The sequence below is a fragment of the Xenia sp. Carnegie-2017 genome, unplaced genomic scaffold (assembly GCF_021976095.1).
Source record: "Xenia sp. Carnegie-2017 unplaced genomic scaffold, XeniaSp_v1 HiC_scaffold_19, whole genome shotgun sequence".
NCBI classification, from domain to species: domain Eukaryota; kingdom Metazoa; phylum Cnidaria; class Anthozoa; order Malacalcyonacea; family Xeniidae; genus Xenia; species Xenia sp. Carnegie-2017.
The window spans coordinates 5,067,829-5,082,139 of NW_025813481.1; the positions used below are offsets into that span (position 1 = coordinate 5,067,829).

At 33.3% G+C, this 14,311-nt stretch overlaps 7 protein-coding genes across 7 annotated transcripts; 5 read left to right on the top strand and 2 right to left on the bottom strand.

The window, feature by feature from the left end:
* Positions 1–3,954: 3,954 nt before the first annotated feature.
* LOC124438872 (trans-L-3-hydroxyproline dehydratase-like) lies at positions 3,955–5,301 on the top strand. The gene is given in 3 exon segments (XM_046989084.1): positions 3,955–4,281; positions 4,481–4,862; positions 4,944–5,301. Coding segments are annotated over 2 exon segments (462 nt in total). The 5' UTR covers positions 3,955–4,281; positions 4,481–4,661; the 3' UTR covers positions 5,205–5,301.
* LOC124439335 (trans-L-3-hydroxyproline dehydratase-like) lies at positions 3,999–4,458 on the top strand. The gene is made up of 2 exons (XM_046989560.1): positions 3,999–4,281; positions 4,412–4,458. The coding sequence occupies exons 1-2, from the start codon at positions 3,999–4,001 to the stop codon at positions 4,456–4,458; spliced, it is 330 nt and encodes a 109-aa protein (XP_046845516.1).
* A 1,148-nt stretch (positions 5,302–6,449) lies between the features above and the next one.
* On the top strand, positions 6,450–8,505 carry LOC124438867. The gene is made up of 4 exons (XM_046989079.1): positions 6,450–6,530; positions 6,614–6,872; positions 6,944–7,249; positions 7,514–8,505. The coding sequence occupies exons 2-4, from the start codon at positions 6,681–6,683 to the stop codon at positions 7,967–7,969; spliced, it is 954 nt and encodes a 317-aa protein (XP_046845035.1). The 5' UTR covers positions 6,450–6,530; positions 6,614–6,680; the 3' UTR covers positions 7,970–8,505.
* Positions 8,506–8,576: 71 nt separating this feature from the next.
* LOC124438871 (vacuolar protein sorting-associated protein 13-like) lies at positions 8,577–12,068 on the top strand. Its single transcript, XM_046989083.1, has 8 exons — positions 8,577–8,861; positions 8,957–9,000; positions 9,326–9,368; positions 9,440–9,535; positions 9,607–9,717; positions 9,794–10,862; positions 10,980–11,321; positions 11,429–12,068. The coding sequence occupies exons 1-6, from the start codon at positions 8,762–8,764 to the stop codon at positions 10,012–10,014; spliced, it is 615 nt and encodes a 204-aa protein (XP_046845039.1). The 5' UTR covers positions 8,577–8,761; the 3' UTR covers positions 10,015–10,862; positions 10,980–11,321; positions 11,429–12,068.
* Positions 9,992–11,066, bottom strand: LOC124438868 (NF-kappa-B inhibitor-like protein 1). Its single transcript, XM_046989080.1, has one exon. It carries the CDS (start codon positions 10,912–10,914, stop codon positions 10,018–10,020), a length of 897 nt encoding a protein of 298 aa, XP_046845036.1. The 5' UTR covers positions 10,915–11,066; the 3' UTR covers positions 9,992–10,017.
* Positions 11,206–12,896, bottom strand: LOC124438874. The gene is given in 3 exon segments (XM_046989085.1): positions 11,206–12,288; positions 12,291–12,345; positions 12,440–12,896. Coding segments are annotated over 3 exon segments (861 nt in total). The 5' UTR covers positions 12,637–12,896; the 3' UTR covers positions 11,206–11,679.
* Positions 12,843–14,296, top strand: LOC124438870. The gene is made up of 3 exons (XM_046989082.1): positions 12,843–12,960; positions 13,068–13,364; positions 13,636–14,296. The coding sequence occupies exons 1-3, from the start codon at positions 12,877–12,879 to the stop codon at positions 13,984–13,986; spliced, it is 732 nt and encodes a 243-aa protein (XP_046845038.1). The 5' UTR covers positions 12,843–12,876; the 3' UTR covers positions 13,987–14,296.
* The last annotated feature ends 15 nt before the right edge of the window (positions 14,297–14,311 follow it).

Sequence of the window (14,311 nt, forward strand, 5' to 3'; positions counted from 1 at the left end):
AGGAAATTTCATTACACCGGTAAGTTGAACGCAAGATTGTTTACCATTTGGGTAAATTCAAAGTTTTGTTTTAAGTCAATTTGGAAAGTGATATGAGATGTGAATGTTTGACTAAAAGCTATATTTCTGTTGCAAGTTTGTCCAGTTCCACTTTACTTTAACGACAGACGAGGCAGCACCGAGTTCTTACCCGATATATGCATTATCTGAATCCTTGCTCAAACTTGTTGAAAAATGGAGGATTATGATTTTTCCGAAAATATGAAGCAAAACATTGCAGACGGTAGCTGAGCCGGAAACAGCTTACACACCGCACAATAAAATTACCTGATAAATATTAAATGGGATACCGATGATTGGACAAGATGATGATGGTGTGTAAAGTTTGCATTATGCCAAAGTTTGATAATGCCCGGTGTTTTCAAGAGCGACAGTAAACAATAAGCAATATCAAAACAAGATAAAAATTGTTTGTTCATCAATGTGCCAGTTTCCACTTGGAAATATTGTCAGTTGAAAAGCATTCATGACATGCATGAAACATTAACAGCATCGTGATTATTCGATAAAATTTTCACAGTGATTAAATTATAGATGAATTGCCGCAATGAAGTTATGGAAGAAGCAATTGATGTAGCAAAGAACTTTATACTTTAGAATGATAAGATATTATCGTTAGAATCAGATAAATTAGTGAAGTTGACAGCCCAACATGGTATTTCCTAAATTATTTGTATTAAAAATACTATTTTTAGATAAACTTGATTTTAAGTCATTCACTGTTGCCATTAAAGACAAAAAGAAAAATTAACGCCACAAAAAATTCAAAAAAATTTGTCAAGTTGTTTGAACCTGGAAAATTAGTATAGTAACCGTAATTGTAAGGAAACAAAAGAAAGTAGTGAACAAGGTTGCATTTTCTAAATCACAGCCACATGTTATTCAAGGCCATAATATCATGTAATAGTTCGTATAATAACAATTACATAACCGCCAAATATCTTCACCTACATATAATAACAGGGAAGTTTGCCTCTTTGCTGAAGTACATGTCAGAGAAAAACATGCACTTTGATTAAGAAATGGAGCATTAAAACGGAAATAATGTGAATTGAACAGTAGCAGATATCAACAACCGTTTCTATTGACGCTGTCAAACAGAATCAAAGCAACATGATTAGAATTTCTGAATTTCGCTTCGTTTCCCACAGTTTTTATCATAAGTTCTCGTAGTGATTATCAGAAGAACATAATATTTAAAGACACTCAGAATCAATCAACAAAAAACTCAAAAATTACACTACTTTGTTATTTGAAGTCGTCGTAGTAGTACAACTTTTCGATTATTCATTCAAGCAGCATTCAACCGCCGTTTGAGCAACAACAAAACAAGTATTGGCGCATGTGACATGCACAAAGCTAACGATCAATAGCGACGTAGCGTAAAGAATGCTCGGATTATTCTAATAGCCAAAGCATCATTTCGAAATATACGTTATTTGTTGTAGATTTATTTAATGGGTAGTTCACAGGAAGTTATTATTTATGGTGAGTCAGAGCTGAATATTATGAGCAGTGGAAAGGACAATAATGCCAGGTTTTGATGTTAATTGTGTCTTTACCTCCAGGTCTTATAGAGCTCAATGGCTCTAAGACCTGGAGGGGCAAAGGGGCCTGGGCCTCGTGGTCAAAAACATGGCGGTAATGGCGGATTTTGGTTGTCAAAACTTCCACTTTGAGAAAAATTTTTAACATTCGCTCCCTCCCGAAACGGTCTCTATTACTGCTCATAGTAATGACAACCAGCGAAAACCACGATACCGTAAGCATAAAATATTGAAAATAATGCTTCAGGTTTTTGTGAAATAGACACACACATTTAAACGAGGTAAATCTACTGTAAAATAACGTATATGTTTTCAAGTAATGCTTTAGCTATATTAGAAATAAATATCAAACGGCAATCTTTACACTGTCAATGTGTTGTTAAGCTTTAATGCACAATCCCATGCGCATTACTTGTGTTTTTGACTGTTTGATAACAGCTTGGTGCAACTGTCTTTCTTGAATAGAAGGGTAAATCTTAGTTAAAATGTCCAAAAAGGAGTTAGAAAAAGTTAGCTTACCCCTACGACTTAAGTCGACTGGAAATATATTATAAGTAGGTATGTAATTTTTTGAGTTTTTTTTGGTAGGATTGATTCTGAGTGTCTTATAAAGTATAATGATATTCTGATAAATCTACTGAGAACTTATGAGGAAAATATCTTGAACTAGGAGAGCAAAAGAACGAAATTCAGAAATTCTATAATCATGTTGCTGGTTCTGTTTTGAGCCAAGATATTAGAAACTGGATTGTTATTGACAACCATGGATCTACTACTGAACAGAACTACGTTAATTTCCCATTGAAAATACTATTTCTTAAATCAAAGTGCATTGGTTTCTCTGACATAACACTTTTCTTATTGCTGCATGAAGGCAAACCTGTTTAAATAATTATAATGTAGGTGAAGATATTTAGCATGTTGTATAATTGTTATTATGCACACATTATTTATAATATTATGGCTTTGTGTAATGTATGTCAAGAACTTATTAACTCTCAAAAATGCTAACCTTCTTGCACCACTTTTCTTTTGTGTCCTTACAAATTACAGAACCTACTTTTTCTAGGTTCAAACAACTTGACAAATTTTTGAATTTTACATTATGCCTTTGAATTTTTCTTTTGTCTTTGGTAAAATATCAGTGAATGACTTAAAATCAAGTTTATCTAAAATAGTATTTTGTACAAAGTAACTATACATAATTGGAAAAGTCTCATGTTGAAGGCAGATGTGGCTTCTTTTACTAGATTGCTACTCTTATTCTTTTAAATGATATCGTAATTCTTCATAAGACATAAAAAGTTCTTTGCCATCAATTTTGCTTCTTCCACATTCAACTTCATTGCAACCAATGCATCTTATGTGAATTTTAATCACCTGGAATTGAAAACGTATGGATTTTGTCAGATGATGCAGTACTATATTTAATGTTTCATGCATGTCATGATAAGCTTTTCTTGAGCAAATATTTCAAGGTAGGAGCAAAATTTGGCACATTATTGAACAAAGTAGTTTTTATCTTGATTTTGATGTACTAACCTGTTTACTACACTGTGTAACAAACAATTCATTTACAGAAACACCAGATGGCATTTATCAAACTTTTAGCATGAAGCAAACCTTTACACACCATCATCATGATTGTCCATAATCTGTCAAATTGTCCAGGCTAGCTGTTTAATACAGGTATTTTTTTATTGTACGACATGTACCAAAGAGCTCATTAATTAATCCTGCACTGCATTTGATTTCAATACAGCTCTGTCCTTAATATTTGCTTCATATTTTCAGAAAAATATGAAAAATCCTCCAATTCAACTCAGTTGAAACATATGCATATCTCGATAAGAACTGGTTGCTTTGCCTCGTCTAGCAAGCGATTAAGTAAAGAACAAATAAGACTGGATAAACATAACTTAAATTATAACTTAGGAGTAAAAACATTCACAAAATATACACCATCACACTTCAAGTATTGACTTAAATCAAAACACTAAACACTTTAAATGGTAAACAATCTTACGTTGCTCACCGGTGTCATGAAATGTTTTCTTTTCTGGCATTACTTCAGCATCCGTACACCAAACAAGTTTGCAGCATGTTTTAAAGATAAAATTTCTAAAAGTTTTTGTGCTTGGCATTGATATTTTCCATAATCGCAATTGTGGTTGTCAAATCCGGGTGGGCGAAAAAAATTTCATTTTATGAGCCCGCGTCTTTCCGCTGACTTTGACAACCAAAATCCGCCATGTTTTTGACCACGCGGCCGCGCGCTAATAATTTATAGTAATTTTGTTGACGTTCCCCTCCAGGTCTTATAGAACTCAATGGATGCAATACGTAAAAGAAAACGCAGAAAACACGAGTCTTGAAATAGTTACAATAGAAATGCATACTGGTGGTGAACCATTACGAATTATTTTATCTGGCTATCCAGAAATAAAAGGCAAGTCAATTTTGGAGAAACGTCGTTATGTTAAAGAGAACTTGGATTACATACGAAAGTTCTTGATGAGAGAACCACGTGGACACCCAGAAATGTACGGAGCGTTATTGGTGACACCAGATGACGAGAGGGCTGATCTCGCTGTTTTATTTATGCATAATGGCGGATATAGTGTTATATGTGGTCATGCAGTTATGGCTTTAGCAAGATATGCAGTGGACTATGGTGAGGGTCTGGATCATGAATGCTTGTTTTAACTAGTTTATCTTGATCTGATGATTTGGTCTAAACTGTGAGTCTTATCAATAACCATTATTTGTTTGAATGGGTTAATTTTATACTAATTTATGTTTAGGTCTTGTAAAAATAAATTCATTATCAGAGGAAAATGCTGAAGTTTAAATACAATGTCCATGTTGTTTAGTAAAAGCAAAGGTCGATCTTACTAATGGTGTATCAAGCAACATGAAATTCACAAGTGTTCCAGCATTTGCTTATGATGTTAACTATAAATTGATAACAAAATCCTACGGGAAGTTACACTTGATATTGGCTATGGTGGTACATTTTATGCTATCATACCTGACACAGAGCTAAATTTAGATATGAAAAAATCCAGTCTTAGTGAACTTGCAACAGCTGCAGAGGAAATCTTGCAAATTTGTCGTCAAGATATAAAAATTCAACATCCTTTGGAGAATGATCTTGCATTTATGTATGGTGTTATCATTACTGATGGTAAAGATAATTATTTGCAGTTTAAGGATGAGGCGACATGAAATTTATGTTACTTTGGCGATGGACAGGTATTAAAAGTTATTTTCACTTACTATGTAACTTAAGAGATTAACTAACTAGTTAATGAAATGTGATTATTACTACACTAGGTTGATCGTTCACCTACTGGCTCAGGAGTTACCGCTCGTATAGCTGTCCAATATTACAAATGTCAAATCTCCCTCAATGAGATGCGTCAGTTTGAGAGCATTGTTGGCTCAGTGTTTACTGGAAGCCCAATAGAAAAATCCAAGTGTGGGGAAAGTCCAGCTGTCAAAGTTGAAGTTGGAGGGTTAGCTAATTATTGTGGAAAAGCCACTTTTATCTTAGAGAAAAATGATCTATTCCAAGAAGGGTTTCTTCTTCAATAATACATATATCATTTGTTAAACATGAAAATTTAATGTAGGTTTTATAATGAACTTAACATCATATTAATGCCTTGAGAAATCTCTTTGACTAAATCCATTATGGTGTTCAAATCATTCTCTTTGATACGATGACGGCATCTTTGGGCAAACTTGTCAGGATGCCATCTTATTCTTTGTCTTTTCAGGTATGTAATTTTCTCATCTTCAGCCCATTCACACAACTTATCTACAATGTCAGCAGCACTACCTATACATGGCCAAGGGATAATGTCAAATGAAAGAGGCTTCATTCCTCCATTTTCAAACACATTATGACACATGTCTTCATATCTTTCTCTTTCTCGTTCCATTTTCTTTAACCTTGTTCTTCCAATATAGTTATCATGACCTTCAGCAAGTTGTTTTGTCAATTCTTCCTTCTATTTAGCGTCAACCTCTCTTTTCTTGTGTTGATGTGAAATATTCAAACCTGCAGTCCTTTTATGTTTTGAGAAGTACTCTTGTCTAATTCGTTCAGCCCAATCATTGTAAGTCTCACTTACAATCTTCTTGAGGAATCTCATCCTGTTTGAAATAGTAATCTTCACAAGATTCCTCATAAGCTAATTTTTCCGCCATTCTTCCTCCTCTTCATTCAACTTTTTTTTAACTTCGTCTTCTTCTACGTAAGTGCTTGTCATGATAGAATTCCATTTCGTGTACAAATCATTGGGTGTTTCACCAAAGATGTTAGCCAAGTTCATAACACGTCGAGATTTTCTTTCATAACACGTCGAGATTTTCTTTAAAGTAATAAATTAGGTCGAAAAGCATTGTGTTTTTATAGGATTCTAGTGCATACTTCAACGCTATATGTAAAGCAGTGTTGCCATCATCATCAGTAAGGCAAGGATCGACTCCATTACGAAGTAAATAACGTGACATTTTATAGTCTCCTAAATAGCATGATAAATGCAGCATGCTTCTGCCTTCATTATCACGAATTCTGTTTAAATTCACATCGTTTTTTTTTAAATATTTTCTCAGCTTTGATATAGAACCCTTCTTCACGAATTTAACAACCTTAGAGTTTTGCATCATCACTGGCCTTCTTTACCATTATAATGAATAACAAGAAACCAGTTGGTTGAAAAGATTGTCATGAAAAGTAGATACATTGAAAGGCGGCATTTCGCGAAGTTTAGGTGACGAATCAACAATCTCATTTTGCGGTATCCAATTTAATTCTTTCTTGAGGTTTGTTTACATTGTTCAAATTGTTCAAATACATTAAAGTGTTTTTTATTTACATTTTTCTATCGAAATGTTGCAATTTATCCAATAAACGTAAGTGCAAACTTGACATTATTTGAGAATCTTTTTTTTGATGATTTAGTTTGAATACGTGTTACAAGTATGATATTTTATAGGTATGACCGTATCATATTTTAGTGAGTATCAAACACTGGTTTAAAACACCTTAATGTTGATGGCATCATGGCACAACCTCAAGAAAAAAATCAGTTACTGCTTTTAAAAGTAGTTGGACTACTAGATGACTTCACTACTCTTTTTAAGAAAATTGCATTGCTGGTTGATGTTAAAGCATTATTAAATCTTATTGATAAGATTGGAGAGATATCATGCTTGTCGATAATCAGAAATGAAAAATATGCTGAGTTGATGAAAGTAAGTTATGAAATTGATTCTCTATAGTGATTTCAGGTAAATTAACTACTCCAACCCATTTCAATCACCAGGGTCTGTGTAATCTTGCTGATGAATGCAAAATATTAGTTGTGGATGCAAGAAATCACATAAATAACATTAAGAAACAAGCCCAGGATGCCATTGAGACCATTGAATCTTTAAAGCAAGCGTTCATCAACAGTTCTAATGTTTCTGGGGAATTGAAAAAGATTAAGAGTTCTGTAATGGAGTCATTGAAAGAATCAGAAAAAATGTGTCAAAGATACCATGAGATCTATGAAAACTTGAATGAATATTGTGGTCAAGCAAAAGTGGAATGTATAAGGAATGAAAGCATAGCTGGTATAGCAGAAAAGGTAACACTATATTGTATTTCAATATATTAAGAATGTTTTGGAGGATTATTTATGAAAGGTGATTATCAAGCTGAACAGTCCCAATACATTGATTTACTTTTAAACATCTTAAGCAAGGTTTAGTTTAAGTTGGTTCTTTTTTCACCTAGAGAAAAACATGTTAAGGACAGGTTCCTCAAATTTTCTTATGATTAATTTAAATAATTGCCCAAGTTACTGTACATTGCGTACATATCAATAAATAGTACTACTTTCTTTATACAGGGTATGATTGCTGGTGCCTTTGGATGGTTGAGCATTTATGGAGGGTATGCAGGCTACCAATTTTGTGCAAATGCTTTGTTTGCATTTGGACCAGCTTGTGCTGTAGTGGGGGGTGCTTTAAGTCTTCTTGGTGGAGGATCACTCATTCAAAAAGAGTTTCAAGGACGTGCAAAAAAATTTAATGAGTTAGTTGAAGGATTATGGGAAATTGATAAAAAATTGCTTAAGCATTACAAAGTGATGAAAGAACATGATGGGCAGCTTGGAAAACTTGGGAAGTTGTCAGAAACCATTTGGGCTAGGTCCAATGCTTTTGATGAGCAAGAACCCAAAGAGAGGGATAAGATGAACAATGAGTTTGTCCTGAAAAACTTTGACGGACTTAAAAAAGCATACAATGACTTAAAGGAAAATTGTGACAATGTCTTGAGTCAATTTGATACTTATACCATTTGACCATTTGTAATTTAATTGAAAATTTTTTGCTTTATCACAATGCACAGTGTTAGCAATATGAAGTATTATTGATTATGTAATGTTACACTATAATATTATTGCATGAAGTATTTATGTTAACTTAGCACATGTTATGTTATACGGGAAGCCATGAACTATTTTTTTCTATCAATTACATTTCTATTCTATGTATTCCTGATTTCTGATTGTAATGAATCACTCAAATATCAACACACAGTATGTTGATATTTAAATGATGAATATGGAAAACATAATGCTAGATTCTGCTTGTTGTAATGTATCATAATAAATTAATTATTGCACGGTGTAACTAATAAGTGATATTTACCGACATCTGTCTGGAGCCCATGACATTGTAAATTGTTTGTATTATAGCAAGTGACATTCTAGTTAAATATGTATCTGTCTATCTTGTAAATAGTGTACTGCTAGTAAAAATATTTTGTGAAAGTACACTACTTTTGTAATAATAGACACTTGCAAATTTTTATTAAAAATATTTCCATTTTGTGTAATGTTTTTCCAAGCTTGGCTTTACACTTTCTGAACACATAACTTCTAACGAGTACTAGCTTACTGAAACGTCACCAACAGCCCCAACCTCTATCGGTAATTACCATAATATGCGGAATGCACGGGGAGTTTGTTACCGGGGTGATTAACCGGGTCAAGAGTCAGTATAAGTGCTTGTGAATATTATGGTTGGTTAATCGTGTGTTTTCAAAAACGAAAGGACATAACAGCTATTTATATTGCGCAAAATAATACAACATGGTATTTGAAAGCCACGTTGTTAGTATTTTGAACAATGTTCTTGGTCAATATGTCGAAAATTTGGACTCATCTCAGTTTGTAATGAGTATTTGGGGAGGTATGGCTACCACTTATTACACATCTCGTGACTGACATGGGATTGTAAAACAGACCTTTATATCTTACACTTTTGCTAAATTTATCTATTTTCAGGCGATGTAAGGCTCGAAAATCTTATTTTTAAGGAAAATGCTTTGGTATTGTGTCCTATTTCTTTTCTCTTAGAATGCTAGAGTTAAATGTTTTGGACAATGTTTTGCCACCTGGCAAATTAAAGCACTTGAAGTTTGTTACGTAGATAAAAAGATTATTTTTCAATTGAGTTTTTGTCAGCGAATGCTGCCTTTAAAACACTGTACTAATCCTGCAAAACTACATTTGTTTTTGCTGTGCTTTTCTGTGCGAGGAAAGTGCTCACATTGCTGGTGGACATAAAACCTGTCATGTGTGATGATTAACTATTGTCTGCAAGTTTTATTTATGTTAATGAGATGTTATCTAAATACTTGTTTTATTATTTAGGATGTACTTAACTTGCCATTGAAGATTGTTCGGGGACATTTGGGTACATTGAGTGATAGGTAAATGATTGATGACTAATGTTTTTCATCAGTGCTGTCAATGTTTTCTTTGCAGGCAAGCTTGTTTTGAAAATCCCGTGGAAGAACTTATATTCTGAGCCTGTTATTGCAAGAGTTGATGAAGTCTACATTCTTGCAAGACCCAACTCTTGTATGAAGAATTTGTGAAAAGATCACCAAATACTATGTGATGTATAAGCTCATCTTATTGGTTACCTATAGATATGAAATACGATGCTGAAAAGGAAGAAAAGCTTGTTGAGGAAAGAAAGCAAAATGAGCTCACTGCTATAGAAGATGCTATAAGATACGCTGAGGAGGCCAAAAAAAAAAGTAATTTATATTTTTTGTTAAAAAAATTATCCATTTTTTTCTTCACTGTGAAATCTTGACTGATTTCTAACTTTAGCTAAAGATGACCATGAAAAAAACTTAAATTTTACTGAAAAACTAGCCTTGCATATTGTGAAAAATATTCAGGTTTGCATTCCATTGTTTGTTTGCATTTTATTAATTATTATCAATTATTATTATTATATCTTTTATCTTAGAGAAAAATTATTTATTCCAAGAAGGGTTTCTTCTTCAATAATACATATATCATTTCTTAAACATGAAAATTTAATGTAGGTTTTATAATGAACTTAACATCATATTAATGCCTTGGGAAATCTCTTTGACTAAATCCATTATGGTGTTCAAATCATTCTCTTTGATACGATGACGGCATCTTTGGGCAAACTTGTCAGGATGCCATCTTACTCTTTGTCTTTTCAGGTATGTAATTTTCTCATCTCCAGCCCATTCACACAACTTATCTACAATGTCAGCAGCACTACCTATACATGGCCAAGGGATAGTGTCAAATGAAAGAGGCTTCATTCCTCCATTTTCAAACACATTATGACACATGTCTTCATATCTTTCTCTTTCTCGTTCCATTTTCTTTAACCTTGTTCTTCTAATATAGTTATCATGACCTTCAGCAAGTTGTTTTGTCAATTCTTCCTTCCATTCAGAGTCAACCTCTTTTTCCTTGTGTTGATGTGAAATATTCAAACCTGCAGTCCTTTTATGTTTTGAGAAGTACTCTTGTCTAATTCGTTCAGCCCAATCATTGTAAGTCTCACTTACATCTTCTTGAGGAATTTCATCCTGTTTGAAATAGTAATCTTCACAAGATTCCTCATAAGCTAATTTTTTCCGCCATTCTTCCTCCTCTTCATTCAACTTTTGTTTAACTTCGTCTTCTTCTACGTAAGTACTTGTCATGATAGAATTCCATTTTGTGTACAAATCATTGGGTGTTTCACCAAAGATGTTAGCCAAGTTCATAACACGTCGAGATTTTCTTTTTAAGTAATAAATTAGATCGTAAAGCATTGTGTTTTTATAGGATTCTAGTGCATACTTCAAAGCTATATGTAAAGCAGTGTTGCCATCATCATCAGTAAGGCAAGGATCGACTCCATTACGAAGTAAATAACGTGACATTTTATAGTCTCCTAAATAGCAAGATAAATGCAGCATGCTTCTGCCTTCATTATCACGAATTCTGTTTAAATTCACATCGTTTTTTTTAAATATTTTCTCAGCTTTGATATAGAACCCTTCTTCACGAATTTAACAACCTTAGAGTTTTGCATCATCACTGGCCTTCTTTACCATTATAATGAATAACAAGAAACCAGTTGGTTGAAAAGATTGTCATGAAAAGTAGATACATTGAAAGGCGGCATTTCGCGAAGTTTAGGTGACGAATCAACAATCTCATTTTGCGGAATCAACAATCTCAATCATCCAATTTAATTCTTTCTCGAGGTTTGTTTACAACTTGTTCAAATGGTTCAAATACATTAAAGTGTTTTTTATTTACAATTTTCTATCGAACTGTTGCAATATATCTGATACAGGAAAAATATGCTGAGTTGATGAAAGTAAGTTATGAAATTGATTCTCTATAGTTTGCCATAGTGATTTCAGGTAGATTGACTTTTATACATTTAATAAGTAATTAACTACTCCAACCCATTTCAATCACCAGAGTCTGTGTAATCTTGCTGCTGAATGCAGAAAATTAGTTGTGGATGCAGAAATTCACATAAATAACATTAAAGAACAAGCCCAAGATGACAGCGGAGCTATTGAAAATTTAAAGCAAGCATTCATCAACAGTTGCAATGTTTCTTGGCAATTGAATGAGATTAAGAGTTCTGTAATGGAGTCATTGCAAGGATCAGAAACATTGTGTCAAAGATACCATGAGATCTATAAAAACTTGAATGAATATTGTGGTCAAGCAAAAGCTGAATGTATAAGGCATGAAAGCATAGCTGGTATAGCAGGAAAGTTAACACTATATTGTATTATGCCCTGTATTGGGGAAGCTTTAGCAGCTCTTTTAGGAATATTCCAAGTGCAAGGCTTTGAAGTGCAAGGAGTAACAGAATTTTGCAAGCCGAAATTGTTTACTTTATTTGAGGAACAATCTTGAGATTCCAGCAAGAACAATGTAGCAGCTACATGATTGCAGTGTCCATCAATTCCAGCAGGGCAATCACAGAAAGCTTTTAGCACAAGAGATCTTTCATTCATTGTTAGTTTGACTGTGTAACTATCTTTTTTTATGGAAGGTAGCACTTGGCTTTTTATAAAATATAAACTATTTCTTGTTTGTGATAGAACTTGTTGAACATTGCCAGACTTGAAGAAATTATAACCTTTCACAAAAGGTTTTTCGGTAGATATTTGCTTTTTAACTTCAACATCATCTATCAGAAACTTCCAAATGTCGGCATACCCCACCCTTGGTAAAATTGAAAGATCTGCTTGGAATCCAGAAATGGGAAGTGCTTCATCTGGTGTCGTCTGAGGAGTACTTAGAGTGATCCTTTTTTTTAGATAGTTCTTTCCACTGTCAGGGTCAACAACTTGTCCATGCAATCCATTGTTAACTTTACTCTGAAAAGATACATTAATAAGCAATTATTTTAAGACGTTTGAGAGGTCGCACCGTCGCACATAATTTGATAATTGATAAAAAAAATCCACATACCTGTTCACAAGTTCAAGCTTTTTCCCAGTAATTTTAGCTCCACGACACGAAAGCCATCTCTTTAATATTGCCATCGAGCACTGTTCGACTGGCTTACAGAGCTTGGCACGAGGTATGTCATCCTCAGTTAATACAATATCACAGTCAGAATGAAGGCAAACTTGATCTTTTTCCGCGCAATTATGCTGTTCATCCATTATATTTATTATTTTACAGTCAGAAATCAACTCCAACTATTCAGTATTTTGCTAACAATGATCACCAGGTAAAAAATAAAGTTGTTTACGAGCTAGTAAAGCAAAGCGTCCCCTCAAATATACCACAATGCAACGTGCGCTGTCAACTAGTCACTAGTCTTCGCAGTGTAATATCATTTCCGCATGGTATTTTAGTGAGAATCAAACACTTGTATCAAACTCCTAAATGTTGATGGCATCATGGCACAACCTCAAGAAAAAAATGAGTTACAGCTTTCATCAATATCTGAAAACGCAAATGTAAAATATGCTGAGTTGATGAAAGTAAGTTATGAAATTGATTCTCTATAGTTTGCCATAGTAATTTTAGGTAGATTGACTTTTATACATTTAATAAGTAATTAACTGCTCCCACCCATTTCAATCACCAGAGTCTGTGTAATCTTGCTGCTGAATGCAGAATATTAATTGTGGATGCAGAAATTCACATAAATAACATTAAAGAACAAGCCCAAGATGACAGTAGAGCTATTGAAAATTTAAAGCAAGCGTTCATCAACAGTTGTAATGTTTCTTGGCAATTGAATGAGATTAAGAGTTCTGTAATGGAGTCATTGCAAGAATCAGAAACATTGTGTAAAAGATACCATGAGATCATTAAAAACTTCAATGAATATTGTGGTCAAGCAAAAGCTGAATGTATAAGGAAAGCTGGTATAGCAGGAAAGGTAACACTATATTGTATTTCAATATATTAAGAATGTTCTGGAGGATTACTTATGAAAGGTGATTATCAAGCTGAACAGTCCCAATACATAATACATTGATTTACTTTTAAACATCTTAAGCAAGTTTCAGTTTATGTTGGTTGTTTTTTCACCTAGAGAAAAACATGTTAAGGACAGGTTCCTCAAATTTTCTTATGATTAATTTAAATAATTGCCCAAGTTACTGTACATTGTGTACATATCAATAAATAGTACTACTTTCTTTATACAGGGTATGATTCCTGTTGCCATTCAAAAAGTGTTTCAAGAACATGCAAAAAAATTTAATGTGTTACTTGGAAAATTAAGGGAAATTGATGAAGTCTTGCTTAAACATTACAAAGTGATAAAACAAAATAATTATCTGCTTGGAAAACTTAAGAAGTTGTCAGAAACACTTTGGGCTAGGTCCAATCTTTTTGATGAGCAAGAACCTGAAGAGAGGGATAAGATGAACAATGAGTTTATCCAGGAAAAGTTTAACAGACTTAAAAAAGCATACAATGACTTAAAGAAAAATTGTGACAATGTCTTGAGTCAAATTGATCCTTATGCAGGAGACATTTGTTATTTTTTTGCTTAATCACAATGCACAGTATGTTGATATTTAAGTGATGAATATGGAAAACATAATGCTAGATTCTGCTTGTTGTAATGTAGCATAATAAATTCATTATTGCAAGGTGTAACTAATAAGTGATATTTACCTACATCTGTCTGGGGCCCATGACATTGTAAATTGTTTGTATTATAGGAAGTGACATCCTAGTTAAATATGCTTCTTACCATGTTGTTAATAGTGTACTGCTGGTAAAAACATTTTGTGAAAGTACACTACTTTTGTAATAATAGAAACTTGCAAATTTATATTAAAAATATTTCGATTTGTGTAATGTTTTTCCAAGCTT

What these genes read in the sequence shown, in the direction of transcription:
- LOC124439335 (XM_046989560.1), top strand. Translation starts at nt 3,999, where the DNA reads ATGCATACTGGTGGTGAACCATTACGAATTATTTTATCTGGCTATCCA. An exon ending in AAGATATGCAGTGGACTATG is followed by an intron (nt 4,282 to 4,411) that starts GTGAGGGTCTGG and finishes ATTTATGTTTAG; the next exon opens with GTCTTGTAAAAATAAATTCA.
- LOC124438867 (XM_046989079.1), top strand. Translation starts at nt 6,681, where the DNA reads ATGGCACAACCTCAAGAAAAAAATCAGTTACTGCTTTTAAAAGTAGTT. An exon ending in AATATGCTGAGTTGATGAAA is followed by an intron (nt 6,873 to 6,943) that starts GTAAGTTATGAA and finishes TTCAATCACCAG; the next exon opens with GGTCTGTGTAATCTTGCTGA. An exon ending in TAGCTGGTATAGCAGAAAAG is followed by an intron (nt 7,250 to 7,513) that starts GTAACACTATAT and finishes TTCTTTATACAG; the next exon opens with GGTATGATTGCTGGTGCCTT.
- LOC124438871 (XM_046989083.1), top strand. Translation starts at nt 8,762, where the DNA reads ATGGTATTTGAAAGCCACGTTGTTAGTATTTTGAACAATGTTCTTGGT. An exon ending in GATTGTTCGGGGACATTTGG is followed by an intron (nt 9,369 to 9,439) that starts GTACATTGAGTG and finishes TTTTCTTTGCAG; the next exon opens with GCAAGCTTGTTTTGAAAATC. An exon ending in TGAGGAGGCCAAAAAAAAAA is followed by an intron (nt 9,718 to 9,793) that starts GTAATTTATATT and finishes TTCTAACTTTAG; the next exon opens with CTAAAGATGACCATGAAAAA.
- LOC124438868 (XM_046989080.1), bottom strand. Translation starts at nt 10,914, where the DNA reads ATGCTGCATTTATCTTGCTATTTAGGAGACTATAAAATGTCACGTTAT.
- LOC124438870 (XM_046989082.1), top strand. Translation starts at nt 12,877, where the DNA reads ATGGCACAACCTCAAGAAAAAAATGAGTTACAGCTTTCATCAATATCT. An exon ending in AATATGCTGAGTTGATGAAA is followed by an intron (nt 12,961 to 13,067) that starts GTAAGTTATGAA and finishes TTCAATCACCAG; the next exon opens with AGTCTGTGTAATCTTGCTGC. An exon ending in AAGCTGGTATAGCAGGAAAG is followed by an intron (nt 13,365 to 13,635) that starts GTAACACTATAT and finishes TTCTTTATACAG; the next exon opens with GGTATGATTCCTGTTGCCAT.